The 15,583-nt window shown below is 43.0% G+C and overlaps 2 protein-coding genes across 2 annotated transcripts in view; one reads left to right on the top strand and one right to left on the bottom strand.

Annotated features, from left to right (window-relative positions):
• prdm6 (PR domain containing 6) overlaps positions 1–8,286 on the top strand; it is a 51,468-nt gene extending 43,182 nt beyond the window's left edge. Inside the window, exons 8-9 of the mRNA XM_061072325.1 lie at positions 2,873–3,049; positions 8,172–8,286. Coding sequence (XP_060928308.1) covers positions 2,873–3,049; positions 8,172–8,286 — 292 coding nt within the window. The remainder of the gene's footprint in view (positions 1–2,872; positions 3,050–8,171) is intronic.
• Positions 8,287–15,064: 6,778 nt separating this feature from the next.
• Positions 15,065–15,583, bottom strand: part of cep120 (centrosomal protein 120) — a 23,140-nt gene continuing 22,621 nt past the window's right edge. The window contains exon 22 of the mRNA XM_061071454.1: positions 15,065–15,402. The gene's annotated coding sequence lies outside the window, so the exon portion shown is untranslated. The remainder of the gene's footprint in view (positions 15,403–15,583) is intronic.

Below are 15,583 nucleotides of genomic sequence, written 5' to 3'. Positions count from 1 at the left end.
GTGAACACACGGAGGACGACAATCCTACACATGAGCCGGGGACACAGGACAGGAAGTAGAGACACGTCCAGAGTTAAAGGTGTTTACAGTGTTTGTGTCTCTGAAAGACGTCAGGAACAGGAACAGGAACAGAAATATTTGCTTTTAACCACGTGTTCGAATCCTGTGTCCACGTCCGCACAAATACATTCTGCTCTATTTACATAAAAGGTCACGACCTCGTTGATTTGAGCGGCCTCCACGATGCTAATCCAGAAGGTCTATACAGGCTGGGTTCTGTGGTGCGCCCTCTAGTGGAAAACGCAAGAACCGTCCATCATTAACAAGTCATTTAAGAAGTTTAGTTTTTCATTTGGAAGATATTAGTGATAGTGGCTGTGGTGCTACTCAGAACTAAATATTAACAAGGTGATAATAATAATATGTTCTGTTGATGTTGGTGATGGAGATGTTACAATCTGTTCTAGTTTATATTGATGATCAGTTCTTAGATTAACAGGAGATTGATGTTTCTCACAGTGTGCTAAGTGTGCTAGGTGTGCTAGGTGTGCTAGGTGTGCTAAGTGTGCTAGGTGTGCTAGGTGTGCTAGGTGTGCTAAGTGTGCTAGGTGTGCAAAGTGTGCTAAGTGTGCTAAGTGTGCTAGGTGTGCTAAGTGTGCTAAGTCTGCTAAGTGTGCTAGGTGTGCTAAGTTTGCTAGGTGTGCTAGGTGTGCAAAGTGTGCTAAGTCTGCTAAGTGTGCTAGGTGTGCTAAGTTTGCTAGGTGTGCTAAGTGTGCTAGGTGTGCTAAGTTTGCTAGGTGTGCTAGGTGTGCTAAGTGTGCTAAGTCTGCTAAGTGTGCTAGGTGTGCTAAGTTTGCTAGGTGTGCTAAGTTTGCTAGGTGTGCTAAGTGTGCTAGGTGTGCTAAGTGTGCTAGGTGTGCTAGGTGTGCTAAGTGCTAAGTCTGCTAAGTGTGCTAGGTGTGCTAAGTTTGCTAAGTGTGCTAAGTGGGCTAGGTGTGCTAAGTTTGCTAGGTGTGCTAAGTGTGCTAGGTGTGCAGTAGCAGCAGATAAAGGGGCGTGTTCCTCCTGAAAGTGATTGACAGGTGACAGACAGCAGCTCAAACACTGAACTTTAACTTCAGAGACAAACCTGTGATTCTTCATATTTCATGATATTCAACATCTGATCCTTTATTCTAAATGTTTTCACTCATGTGGTTTTATCACAAACAAATTATGAATCTAAACTTTAAATCCAGGTTGAATCGAGCTGACGAACGAAACCTTTTATTTATTTATCTTTATGTTTAATGTTGAATCTTTAATGTCCACGAACTGAAGACGTCTGGTCAACACTTCAACAGATCATCATATTTATTAATAATATAAATATATATATATATAGAAGATGAGTCAGAGTTAAAAAGACAATAAACTGAGAGAGAGGGGGAGAGAGAGAGAGAGAGCGAGAGAGAGAGAGAGAGAGAGAGAGAGAGAGAGAGAGAGAGAGAGAGAGATTAGATCTGCTGCTGCAGGACACTCTATTAACACACAGACACACACACACAGACACACACACACACACACACAATCTGTTTATATCTATGTTTTCTTGTTCTGTTACTGTCTCTATCTCACTCGCACTAACTACTATTCCTCACACACACACACACACACACGCACGCACGCACACACACACACACACACACACACACACACACACACACACACACACACACACACACACACACACACACACGCACACACACACACACACACACACACACTTGTGCAGTGATAGATGATCCAGTCATGATCTAGGCCTGCATTGTTGATGAGGGTCATGCTGCCATGGTTACCGGGGGCAGTATCAGACTCCCAGTGCCCCGTGTGTGTGTGTGTGTGTGTGTGTGTGTGTGTGTGTGTGTGTGTGTGTGTGTGTGTGTGTGTGTGTGTGTTTGTGTGTGGGTGTGTGTGCTATTGTATGTGTGTATGTGGTTACTTGCCTCATCCTTCTCTCTCTGTCTGTTTCTGTGTCTTTAATGTATTTTTATCTCAGCATTGTGTGTTGTTTTGTCTGCCTGTCTAGTTTGTGTGTCTGTCTGTGTTGTTTTGTGTGTTAGTTTGTGTGTTTTTGTTGTTTTGTGCTCAGTGTGTCATTTAGTTTATTTATTTGAAGTTTGTGTTCATTTGTGTTTGTTTCATTTGTTCTTCTTTGTTTGTCAAGTTTATAGTTATTTAAAGGAAAGAAACTCACCTGTCTCTCTCCTGTCTCTCACCTGTCTCTCACCTGTCTCTCACCTGTCTCTCACCTGTCTCTCACCTGTCTCTCACTTGTCTCTCACTTGTCTCATCTGTCTCTCTCCTGTCTCTCACTTGTCTCATCTGTCTCTCTCCTGTCTCTCACTTGTCTCAACTGTCTCTCTCCTGTCTCTCACTTGTCTCTCACTTGTCTCATCTGTCTCTCTCCTGTCTCTCACTTGTCTCATCTGTCTCTCTCCTGTCTCTCACTTGTCTCACATGTCTCTCTCCTGTCTCTCACCTGTCTCTCACTTGTCTCACCTGTCTCTCACCTGTCTCTCACTTGTCTCTCACCTGTCTCTCACCTGTCTCTCACCTGTCTCACCCGTCTCACCTGTCTCTCACCCGTCTCTCACCTGTCTCTCACCTGTCTCTCACCTGTCCCTCACCCGTCTCAAGTGTCTCTCTCCTGTCTCTCACCTGTCTCTCACCCGTCTACCTGTCTCACCTGTCTCTCACCTGTCTCTCTCCTGTCTCTCACCGGTCTCTCACCTGTCTCTCTCCTGTCTCTCACCTGTCTCTCACCTGTCTCTCACCTGTCTCTCACTTGTCTCACCCGTCTCACCTGTCCCCCCCCCCCTGTGTCCCCCAGGCCCTACCAGTGTGGACACTGCTCCCAGTCCTTCTCTCAGCCCTCCGAGTTGAGGAACCACGTCGTGACTCACTCCAGCGACCGGCCCTTTAAGTGCGGTTACTGCGGCCGAGCGTTCGCCGGCGCCACGACGCTCAACAACCACATCCGCACGCACACGGGAGAGAAGCCGTTCAAGTAAGTAACAGTGAGTACCCCCCCACCCACCCACCTGACCTGACCCCCCCCACCGCCCCCCCCCGTGCTTACTACAGACTGGACTCAGTTTGAAACGACACCAAACAAACACAACTGATTCTTCACTTCCTCTTTCTGACTCAAAGATTCCTCCAAACACCGGCTCAGTGTCCCCCTGGTGGCCTCACACAGAACTGTCAGGGGCTGGACGTGTGCTGGTCTTACTCAGAAAACTAATATGAAGCAGAATTAACTTTAACTTCATGACTCTAATGTTTAAATCTCTCTGAATCCACATGATGAACAGAAGAGTCCAGAGCAGCCAGCTCAGAGGTCAGAGGTCATCTCAGAGGTCAAAGGTCTCCTGGGAGAATCGGTTATAGATAAATAAGGATCAGTGTCGGTTCAACTCGACGGATTCAACCCAACACAACGAGTCAATCTGTTTATTTAAATATACAAAACGTCTCAGATCTCAAACGTTTGTTGCTAGGCGACTAAAACCAGATGTTTAAGTTTATATTTTATTTTAGATGATTCAAATAAATTGGTGCAAACAAACACTCGAGGGAAACGAAGAAGTAGAAACAGAGACAATGATTGATTTACAAACAAAAAGAGTTTTTATAGAAACCAGCAAAAAGAAAAAAACGTTCATGAGTCGAATGAAATGTTTCTCTAAGTGAATGAAATGAAATGAAATTAAAACCGGTAAATAACGATTCAGCCGAAGCATCTTTACTGCCCCCTGGTGGCTGGCTGCAGTAAAGGTCGTAAACCCCATAGACATATATAAAGGCTAGATGTCTCGTTCGACTGATCGGGACGTCACTACATGGCGGCCATCTTGCTAGGGGGCAGCTCTCTCACCCATAACATTGTGTTGGTAAATAACCATAACTTGCTCAATTTTCAACCGATTTTGAAACGGTCTGGTTTGTTATAAACGTCAGAGATGTAGTTATGACACTGCATAAATTATTAAATTTTTTTAGAAAATAACATAATTATTCATAAGTATGCAGCGTCATATCTACATCTCTGACGTTTATAACAAACCAGACCGTTTCAAAATCGGTTGAAAATTGAGCAAGTTATGGTTATTTACCAACACAATGTTATGGATGACCGAGCTGCCTGTAGCAAGATGGCCGCCATGTGGAGATGTCCGGCTCCGTCGAACGAGACATCTAGTCTTTATATATATCTATGGTAAACCCTGCGTCATCCGTGTTAGCGAATCTTTTTTATTCTCCTGTTCTGTTCACATTTGATCGCAGGTAGAAATCGTCCGAGTGGAATCACGACGTTTGCTTTGTTTTCTTGAAACTCTCGTCCGAGCGTCAGCGGCGTGATTTCTCTCCGACGCGTTCGTCCATTATTCACGCTCCTCTGCGGTCGTGGGAACATCTGGTTCCGTCTCTTGTCAAAGCCGCCGTGACCTCTGACCTCAACAGCTCCAGCATCAGCCCTCATTTCCATTTTCCTTACTCGGATGTAATTGGCGCTGCAATCAGAGGTCCGTGGACGCCGCTGTCATCCCGTCAGCGCCGGAGACAACGAGGACGATCCCAGAGGTCGAGAGGTCAGCGAGCGGGACGAGGACAAAGAGAACGAGACACAGAGGAAAGCGGAGCGATGCCGGGTCTGAGCCGCGAGGACACGTACCAGGGGAACAGCGGTGGAAACAAATTAACGTAACTTAATAAGCAATCAGAGGAATCCGAAGTCGTCATCGACGTCCAGAGCGAAAGGGCGAGCGAGAGGAGGAGAGAGAGGGGGAGAGAGAGGAGGAGAGAGAGGAGGAGAGAGAGGAGGAGAGAGAGGAGGAGAGAGAGGAGGAGAGAGAGGAACAAGAGATCAGCGAGTGAAAAGTGAAACGACAAGAAGTCCGCTTAAAGCAAATCAGCGTCTTAATAAGCACTGGGAGCAGCCCCCCCGAACCTTTCATCAGCACTTCAGCGTCCCGGTGGAGGCGGAGCGGGACAAAGACAATCATGGACGGACGTCAGGAATCTTTACCGGGTCGATGCCTCGGGGGGGTTCTGGGCTTCTGGACAAATTAAAGCTGCCACTGTCACTTTGTCTCCAGCTCAACTTTATTCTCCCAGTGAGGAGACGGTGTGAGACAGCGTCCAGAGGACAGCTGGAGACAAGGGGGACAAGGGGGACCAGGGGACCAGGGGGCCAGGGGGACCAGAGGACCAGAGGACCAGAGGACCAGGGGACCAGGGGGACCAGGGGGACCAGGGAGACCAGGGGGACCAGGGAGACCAGGGGGACAGTGGGACCAGGGAGACCAGGGGGACAAGGGGGACCAGAGGACAGCTGTGGTCCTGCTCTGCTGGGGTTCCACTGTCCTACTGTTAGACTGTCCTACTTTCCTACTGTCCTTTAGTTCTGTTAGAACAGTAGGACAGAACAACAGAACAACAGAACAACAGAACAACAGTAAGACAGTCCAACAGTAGGACAGTAGGACATTAGGACAGTAGGACAGTAGAACTGAAGGACAGTAGGACAGTAGGACAGTAGGACAGTAGGACAGTAGGACAGTAGTACAGTAGGACAGTCTAACAGTAGGACAGTAGGACAATAGAACCCAGCAGAGCAGAACCACAGCCGTCCCCTTACTGTCCTACTGTCCTACTGTCCTACTGTTCTTTGTCCTATTATTTATTTGAACAGTTTCAGTATTTTTAGTATTAATGTTTTATTGACTTGTGGAACCTTCAGCTGAGGTTGTAGAGATTTTATATTAAAGTCTTTAAAGATATAAAACATTTGATCACATCACAGGAAGTAAATTTAAATTGACTGTTACTGGAGACGTCCTGTGGACATTTGTCTCTGTCTGTCTCCGTCTCGTCTGTCCCATCCAGCAGAGGAGACGGAGACAAGAGGTGAGTTCAGACTTCACTGATCAAAGGACAAACTGCTCAACCTGCTTCTTCAGCTGAGAAGAGACGATGCTTCTGTCCACGTGTCCGTCCTCGTGTCCGTCCTCGTGTCCGTCCTCGTGTCCGTCCTCCTGTCCGTCCTCGTGTCCGTCCTCCTGTCCGTCCTCCTGTCCGTCCTCGTGTCCGTCCTCCTGTCCGTCCTCCTGTCCGTCCTCGTGTCCGTCCTCGTGTCCGTCCTCGTGTCCGTCCTCGTGTCCGTCCTCGTGTCCGTCCACGTGTCCGTCAACGTGTCCGTCCTCGTGTCCGTCCTCGTGTCCGTCCTCCTGTCCGTCCTCGTGTCCGTCCACGTGTCCGTCCTCGTGTCCGTCCACGTGTCCGTCCTCGTGTCCGTCCTCGTGTCCGTCCTCGTGTCCGTCCTCGTGTCCGTCCTCCTGTCCGTCCTCGTGTCCGTCCACGTGTCCGTCCTCGTGTCCGTCCTCGTGTCCGTCCTCGTGTCCGTCCTCGTGTCCGTCCTCGTGTCCGTCAACGTGTCCGTCCTCGTGTCCGTCCTCCTGTCCGTCCTCCTGTCCGTCCTCGTGTCCGTCCTCGTGTCCGTCCTCGTGTCCGTCCTCGTGTCCGTCCTCGTGTCCGTCCTCGTGTCCGTCCTCCTGTCCGTCCTCGTGTCTGTCCACGTGTCCGTCCTCCTGTCCGTCCTCCTGTCCGTCGTCCTGTCCGTCCTCCTGTCCGTCCTCCTATCCGTCCTCCTGTCCCTCCTCCTGCTGGAAACGTCCCTGGGACAGACCAGCGTCAGAGCAGCTTTGATGTCGAAGCTGTTGTGGTTTTTGTAGATTTACAGATGAATGTGAAACCGGCTTCAGCTGCGTCTGTTTCTCTTTCTGCTGCTGAAGGGAAATCTAGAAAATGAGAAACTGAGAAATCTGCTGGAAACGTTTCCACTGATGTTTACACACAAACATAATTTAATAATAACTCACTGACGATACTAAAGCCGGATTCATTAGACGCTTTCATGCAATAGTTCAGCTTCCACGGGAACCAGATGCATGCTGGGAACTTTCTTTGCTTTTGTTTGTAGTGAAACCAAATGTGAGATTCTGGAGTTTGTATCTTCACCTGCTGTTTCCTGAAGGTCGTTAAGGTCAAATCAATGAATCATGAAAATAAAAAACTCTTCACAAATCAACACATGAACCGTTGGTGTTGTTCAGTCTGTCGCCATGGCAACAAACAAACTGGTTGAACTGGTTTATTCTTCATTAGAAAAACTGGGAAACTTCCTGTTTATTAAACTGCTGATTCATCAGGTTTTTATCAGGTTGAAGAAAAACAACATTTAAAGATCTTTAAAAATATATATATATAGACATGTGTCTGCCCACACACACACACAGACACACACACACACACACACACAGACACACACACACACACAGACACACACACACACACAGACACACACACCATCCCCCCCATCTGTCTAACAGCATGTTCGTCTTCTTTCGGGGCCGCTGAGTCCAATACCTCAACACAGCTTCTCTTTGAAGACCCCGACAGACACACACACACACACACACACACACACACACACACACCACACACATTAACAATCCCCCCCCCCCGCTCGGACTAAAAGCTCCCTCTTTCCTCTCTCACTATTGAAAGTGACAGTGACACAGCCTTATCAGTGTGTGTGTGTGTGTGTGTGTGTGTGTGTGTGTGTGTGTGTGTGTGTGTGTGTGTGTGTGTGTGTGTGTGTGTGTGTGTGTGATGGGAATACCCTCCTCAGCCCTCTAGATAGATTATTGACAGGTGGACCGTGTGTGTGTGTGTGTGTGTGTGTGTGTAATTTGTTGGTCCGGTTGTGAAGATCAGGGCAACAATTACAGCTTTCTGCTCCACTGGGCTTCACACACACTTTATACTGTCACTGGATATTAGAGTTAACAGACAGGTGTGTGTGTGTGTGTGTGTGTGTTTGTGAGAGAGTGTGTGTGTGTGTGTGTGTGTGTCTGTGTGTGTCTGTGAGAGAGTGGGTGTGTTCTCTTCAACAGTGATTTCTGACCTTTCTTGATGCAAACATTCCAACTAATCACGGTCTCTTCTCTTTGTGTGTGTGTCTCTGTGTGTGTCTCTGTGTGTGTCTCTGTGTGTGTCTCTGTGTGTGTGTGTCTCTGTGTGTGTCTCTGTGTGTGTCTCTGTGTGTGTCTCTGTGTGTGTGTCAGGTGCGAGCGGTGCGACCGCAGCTTCACACAGGCCACTCAGCTCAGCCGTCACCAGCGTCTTCCCAACGAGTGCAAGCCGGTGAACGAGAGCAGCGAGTCCATCGAGGTGGATTAACCTGGTCCTGGTCCTGGTCCTGGTCCTGGTCCTGGTCCTGGTCCTGGTCCTGGTCCTGGTCCACGTCAGAGCAGCTGGACCTGAAAACGCCTCTTCCTCCTCCTCCTCTTCCTCAGTGAACCAGTGATCTGTCATCTGACGTCCAGCAGCTTCATGTTCGTCCAGGAGGAGGCGCTGTGACCTCAGATACTAACTGGATGAAACTAGTTTTAATTATGGTTTGTTGTGTAGTTGGTGTTTGTCGGTGAAGCAGCAGATTGTCCCGATCCGACTCGTTCACTACGACATGTTCTGCTGTTTGTTTACAGCTCATCCACCAAAGACAAGGGACTCAGACATTTGTTCTCACACAGAGAACCTCCAGAACACGTCAGGAACACGTCAGGAACACGTCAGGAACACGTCAGGAACACGTCAGGAACACGTCAGGAACACGTCTCAGGCTTCATCCACACGACTACGTTTTCCTTTAAAAACGCATTTAGAGCCGATCAGATTGAGCCGGTTGTAAACGCTGCTCGTTCCGTTTGAGTCTGAACGGTTTAGAAACGATGACACATCGACCTCAGTAACACAACACAGAGAATCCATCACAAGAGTTGTTAACTTCTGTTAGTGTGGACGGGAACTAAAACTGATACAGAACCAAAACACATCGATTCTAAAACGCAGTCGTGTGGACGTAGCCTCATCGGTCGGACACGAAGCTCCGCCTCCTGCTGCTTCACTCAGTTTATTGTTCGTACAAAGATAAAAAGATTCCCTGTTGTTTATTTCCCCGGCGTCTCAGAGAGGACGACCCCCTGGACTTCGTTGTTCGAGAGCGTTTTCAGATTCCAGCGTCTGAACCTGAACTGTTGTTTACGTCTTTTTGAGGAAATCCTGATTCAACCAAACCAAAGATCCTTGTTTTCCAGCAGAACTTTCAAACGGAGGACCAGGATATTTATTGGAGACTTTTTTCGGAATCTGTTACGTTTCCCTCCAAAGAAAACTCTTTTCCTGAAACCGGGACAAAAACAATGAAATACCAAAAAATTCAGGCGGTTCCGTCTGTAGCTTTACGTCCCGGCTTCTTCTTCTTTTCTTTTTGCAACAGCGATGCCAAAGGCGGAGCCGACCAAAGCAACCGACTGAGCGACGCCCAGCGAGCGACCACACGACGCCCGAGGGCGACGCCCGAGTTCTTCATCACTAAACGAGCAAAAAGACAGGAAGTATGTATTGTAAAAAAAATAACAAAAGAAAAGAGAAAGAAGAAGTAGGAACAAAAAGAAACATAAATTATATTTATCTTCTCATATCGAGCTTCGGGCACTTTTGTTTTTAAATGTTGGTTATTTAAGTTTTGCAGCTCTGATGTGGAGACGAAGAAAAGTTACTGACGAGATAATGGAAGTGATTTCTTATAGAAACTAGATCGTCACTCAGAGCAGAGGAACCGATGAGAAGGAAGCAGCTGCTCTTCATCGGAAGCAAATATTATAAACTCACGATCTGAACGTCTTTAATGTGTCGGAGTTATAACAAGATCCAGAAAATATCTCCTGAGAAAGTTAGAACAAAGTGGAAAACTCTGTCCTGGCTCCAGCTCGTTAAAGCAACACTGTGGAAGTTCTGCTGAGCAGCAGCGCCCCCTGCAGCCTCACGCTGGGACTCCTCTGCTGGGCTCAGTCTCTGCAGATCGAGACGACAGAACAGCTTCTAAAGTGTTTGGATCTGGATCAGAGTCGAAGCTGTGACTCACTTCTTCTCCTCACAGGAGACGGAACGACTGGCAGGAGGTCGCTCAGTGTTGCTTTAACGACTCTCGAGGACGGAGGCGGAGCCTTGTGGGACGCCGTCCTCAACTTGAGGGCACTTGACCTTTGAACCAGGAGAATCTGCTGCTCAGTTGTTTCAGCTGTGACCGTTTGTGTTGATTTGAAACAGAATCAGACTAACGAGGAGAACATGATCCCACAGCTCGTTAATAACTGTTCCATTAAAATGACACAGTTTGATCATTTACCAAAATCTCATCGTTTCATTCTAAACATTTTCAGGTTTCTGTCGTTTCAGTTTAAAGACGACGTCTCACAGATTATTTTATCATCACGTTTGCTACGCGATGAGTTTGAATCCGAAACAAAGCTCCGATCTCAGATGTGTAGATATTGTTGTGATGATAAACTTTGTACTCAGAGCGTAAACAAGCACAGTTATTGTTACATCAACACCAAATAGGTTTTCGTGCCTGAGAGTTAAAAAGCTTTAATAAATAACTTCCCAAAGAAAACACAGAGGTTCAAACGTTTCACTGCAGGAAAACTTTTGACTTTCATCTCACACGTCTGTCAGACTATATTATATATTATATATATAGATATAATATATAATATTATTCTAACAATCGCATATTCTTTTGCACTTTTACAAATTTGGTAACACACATTGATTTAAAGTTTTCTACGTCTCCACACACAAATAATATTGATAATTTAACAGTAAATAATTATAAAGATATGATATATGAATTATATTTAAATATATGATATTTAAATTGATTTATCACTATTATTATTTTAATTGTTTCTTATTTTCAAATAAAAAGTATTATTTTTAAATTGGAAGTTTAAAAACTGTACATTTTTTAATTTAAAAGTGAATTTGTTAGAATGCAGGAAACGTAAATGATGTTTAATCTTTAATTTCTCTTCTGTTCATACGAGTTTGTGACTGAAAGAAAAAACATCTTCATCAGTGAAACGTCTTCATCACTTCTGTACAGAGAAAAATACAAATGATGGGATTTTATTCTGAAGTGAAACAATTGAATGAAAAACCAGATCCGAGCAAATTCACTTTCTGATCAACTTTCTGAGATTCAATATGTTTAAGAAATTAACAAGACGCTCAGATTTTATTTTACAAACAACTGAAGTTTCTTCAGCAGAAATTAAAACTTTAATCAGAAAAAACTTATTTGGTTTTTATTTTCTATTTGTATTTATTTCAGTGTAAACTGAAAAACATGAATTAATTTATGCAGCAATATTTTCCCTCAGAAACGTGAATCTCTGTCTGAACAGAAACTGAATCCTGCTCATATCTGATGATGATGATGATGATGATGATGATGATGATGATGATGATGATGATGATGATGATGATGATGATGATGATGATGATGATGATGATGATGATGATGATGATGATGATGATGCAGATAATCATTTCCTCTGTAAATTGACAGGAAAACGTTGTGTCAAACAGAAACTGATGAATTCACTTGTTTGCATGATTTCGTCTCTTTTTCTAAACGAATGACAAAATGAGATCAAAAACCAAAAAGTCGTTGTTCCAGAGGAAATAAACATGAACTCCAGTTCTGATTCTTCTCAGTGACTCGCTGTGATTTTATTCTTTACTCAGGTTCACGAGTAGTTTTCCTTGTTTTACACTGAAGAAGCTGGATATGAATCGTGTGATTTGTGACGTCGCTGATCAGTCGAACAACAAAAGTTCAACAGTTTGACGAAGTTTAAAAACACGCGATGTTCACGAGGAAAAAAGTGTCGACAACGTTGTTTATCTTCTTTAAGAGAAAAGTTTGAGTTTGATCGATCGTATTCGACGACAGATTTTTATAAACTCACACAGCGAAAAACAGCTGCGTCTACTTACTGCTAATAACACACACACACACACTCACAGACACACACAGACAGAAACACTCAAACACATAGAGACACACACTCCCAGACACACACACACACACACACACACTCTGCCTTGACCTCAGCTCCGTCTACAAACACAAACTGGACTTTCCACTTTCTGATTTCAGATTATTCCTGTGAGGATTCGACAAATTCACCAAAACAAACACAATCTCAGTTTTGAGACATCAATCATGGCTGTTTTTCGAGCGTGGGAACCGGATCCGAAGCCCGAGGCCGAGAAGCCGGAGTCTCACGTCTCTCCTGCTCTGTTTGTTTATGTGAATGAGTCCGAACGAAATCACACGTGAGAGATTGTGGAAGTTGCCGTTTGGGTCACGAGCTGAAAGAAGAAGAACTGAGAGACGAAGATGAGGAGAAACAATTATTTATAACTGTTAAAATTTAGAGAATTCGAACAAGTTTCCAACAAGAATAATTAATTATATTTATAGTTCACAACACAATCATTGATCTGGAGCAGAGGTTGTGTCTTTTGTTTTGACCAATTTCGATTTTCAGGTTCAGTTCTTGTGTAAAATTGTAAATGTTCCAAATGTAAACCACATTTGAAGATGATTTGAAATTCAGTTCCGACTCGATTCCTGCAGCTGTGTCTCAGTCCCGATGTTTCACCGAGCGATGACATCACATCCAGAGAAACGGACGCGAAGAGGTCGGTGACATCATCTGCAGTTTGAACAAACTCTTCGATGCATCGACAGAAAAACACAGGTTTAAAGATAAAGGCAAAATAAATAAAGAGCAAATTTAAGTAAAAAATTCTCTCTTTTAGCTCCAGTTTTGGTCTCCACCAACAAAAGTTTAAATAAATTCTGCGCTCAATAAGTTAAATTTACATTTGACTTCTGAAGTGGAGGAAAAGCTGAAATGATTTCAACACATAACAGTGACTCAGTTATTCTGCCCCCTGGTGGACGTGGGGGGGGGGTTCATCAGAAAGGAAAGACGATCGTAATGAAAACGTGACGTCAGCGTTTCGTCTGAGTCGAGTTTCAGGAAAACTGGTTAATGGACGTAATGGTTTGTTTTAAGTGGAATACCCATCGGGGGTCGAGTGGTGGGGGGGGGGGGTGGAGGATATTAAGCAAAGGTCACATGTTCAAAACCAATTAGACACGAAGCTGCAGACGCTTTATTTTTTCAGATTTATAATTGGAAACACATTGAAGGTGGAAACGTTTCACTGTGAGAAACACATGACCCAGTGTGAGTGTGTGTGTGTGTGTGTGTGTGTGTGAGTGTGTGTGTGTGTGTGTGAGTGTGAGTGTGTGAGTGTGTGTGCATGTGTGTGTTTTTCAGATTAAAACAAACAGCGACCCCTAGTGGCCGGATGCTTCTCAGGTCGTCCGTCTGTTTCTTTCTTCTTTGAACGAAACATTTGAAAAACGCTTTGAGGGAATTTCTTCAACTTTGGTTCAAACACTCGACTCACGGATCGACTGGAGCTTGAGGTCAAAGGTCAAAGGTCACGGTGACGTCACTAAACACTTCTTTTAGGGTTGTGATCTTAACGTGTTCATAGTCTCGAGGGAATAATTTTATATTTGGAAAAGACTTAAAGACATTGTCGTCTTCACAGGTGAATATGAGTTTTCTCTTTGCTCCTCCTCTCGTTATCTTCCTCCTTCTCCTCATCTTTCTCCTCTTCCTCTCTCGTTATCCTCCTCCTCTTCCTCCTCCAGATGAAACATCTGTTCACCATCAGCACTGAGGAGCCGCAGTCGAAACATGTGTGTTAACATGTTGTTGTACATGTGATAACACGCGTCATGTGTCAAACTGCTTCTTCTTCTCACTTTACATTTTCACCTGAAACACTTTTTCTTCATAAAGTTTTACTTTCAACTATAATACTTTTAATGTTAAAGTTTGAATATACAACATGTTCATGTATTTTGATAGTGTGTTGCTACTGTTATTTACAATAAGGTGGTGGAATAATAACAATAAAATTACCAATAAGAGTTAAATATTTACATTAATATGCTCATAGATCCATTTTAAATTTGATTCATCATATTTACATTTAAAGCTTTGAATTGTCGTTTATTTTTTGACTTTTTTGTGTTTTTATAAAAAACAATTCTAAAATTCTTTTAATGTAGAAATGAATCAAAGCTGTAATTATTTATTTAATTCTAATTTAAATATAATAAACTGAAACATCTAAACTTTTACAATAAAAATGAACAAGGACGAGAGAATAAATTCAAATGTTTATCTGTGTCTCTTTGTTCTTTAATAACTATTTTAAAACAGATAAATGTAAAAATAAATATTGACGACACACACACTCAGCAGATTTTATCATAAAATAATTTATTCCACATTAACAGTCGTCTCTGCTCTGTTGATAAAAGATAATAAATTAAAGTTCACAGTGTTTCTAAGTCAGAGCTGAAGCTGCAGCGCCACCTGCTGTCGGAAAAACACTTTTCATCAACATCAACAAACAGGATGAAAAGTTCAAACATTAAAAACACGTTCTGTTCATATTTCATGTTTCAGTCCAGGAAATAAGAATCAATCGGTTTTACATCAATTGGACAAATGTACAAAACAAGTTTGTTTCAAAAACATCAACAAGACAAAAACACAGATTTTATTAGATTCACAGAAAATGAATCAGAAACAGTTCAGATATTAATCCTCAAAGTTATTTGAACTTTTTTTGAATTGAAGTTGATTACTTTGATAATTCAGTAGATTTGACTCCAGCTGATTTATCTCACGACATCCCTTAATTTGTTTATGAATCAAAATTTCAATTGTTTGGTCCATGAAATATAATAAAATAAAAAAACATCTGTTTCAATAACTATAAATGTCCATAAATGAGAATTTAGAACCTGAAGATTTCAGCATTTTCACTTCAAATAAACAACTCATTTGTAGTTTATGTGGTAAATGTGAAAAAGTTCAGGACTCATGAAACTAAATGAATGTAGCAAATATTAATCAGCTGAATATTTCAATGTTTCAGTTAAATAAACAAAATAAAGTGTAAAAATACAAATTTATTTTCCTGCAATGGAATATAAAAAAGGTTTTTGATTTTATTTAACTGAGATGATTCAAAGGGAAAAAATATTTTGAAGTTCATTTCTATTTGTATAATTCATTTGTTTAAAGTTTACGTTTTTCATCCTTGAATGAAACAAATTAGTTTCACTTATAAACATATTTCATCTCAATCGATTATTTTCTACAAAAATGCTGAGAAATAGTTTCAATAAATTTCATAACTAGTGTTTTTTACGCTTCAGATTAAATAAGTGAATGAGATTCAAGTTCCTGTAACGATCTGTAACATCCGACTTCACGTGGAGGAGGAAGAAGAAACTTCACTTTCCACGATGTCGATTCTTTTCTTCACAGAAATAAAAACCTGCTGAAAAATGATCAGAAGTTAAATCAGAAACACATTAAAACTCAAGTTTAAACAAATCATGTTTAATTTTAAATATGAAACAGATTTTGAAAAGCAACTCACAGTTAAAGAGAAACAGGTCGAAATATTTTTAAAATTTGACAGAATCCCAGTTTTGTTCACAAGTCTTTAAATGTTGCTG

The sequence above is a fragment of the Limanda limanda genome, chromosome 5 (assembly GCF_963576545.1).
Source record: "Limanda limanda chromosome 5, fLimLim1.1, whole genome shotgun sequence".
In the NCBI taxonomy this organism is placed as follows: Eukaryota; Metazoa; Chordata; class Actinopteri; order Pleuronectiformes; family Pleuronectidae; genus Limanda; species Limanda limanda.
Note: the sequence above shows the minus strand (reverse complement) of the source record. Positions and strands in the feature narration are given on the sequence as shown.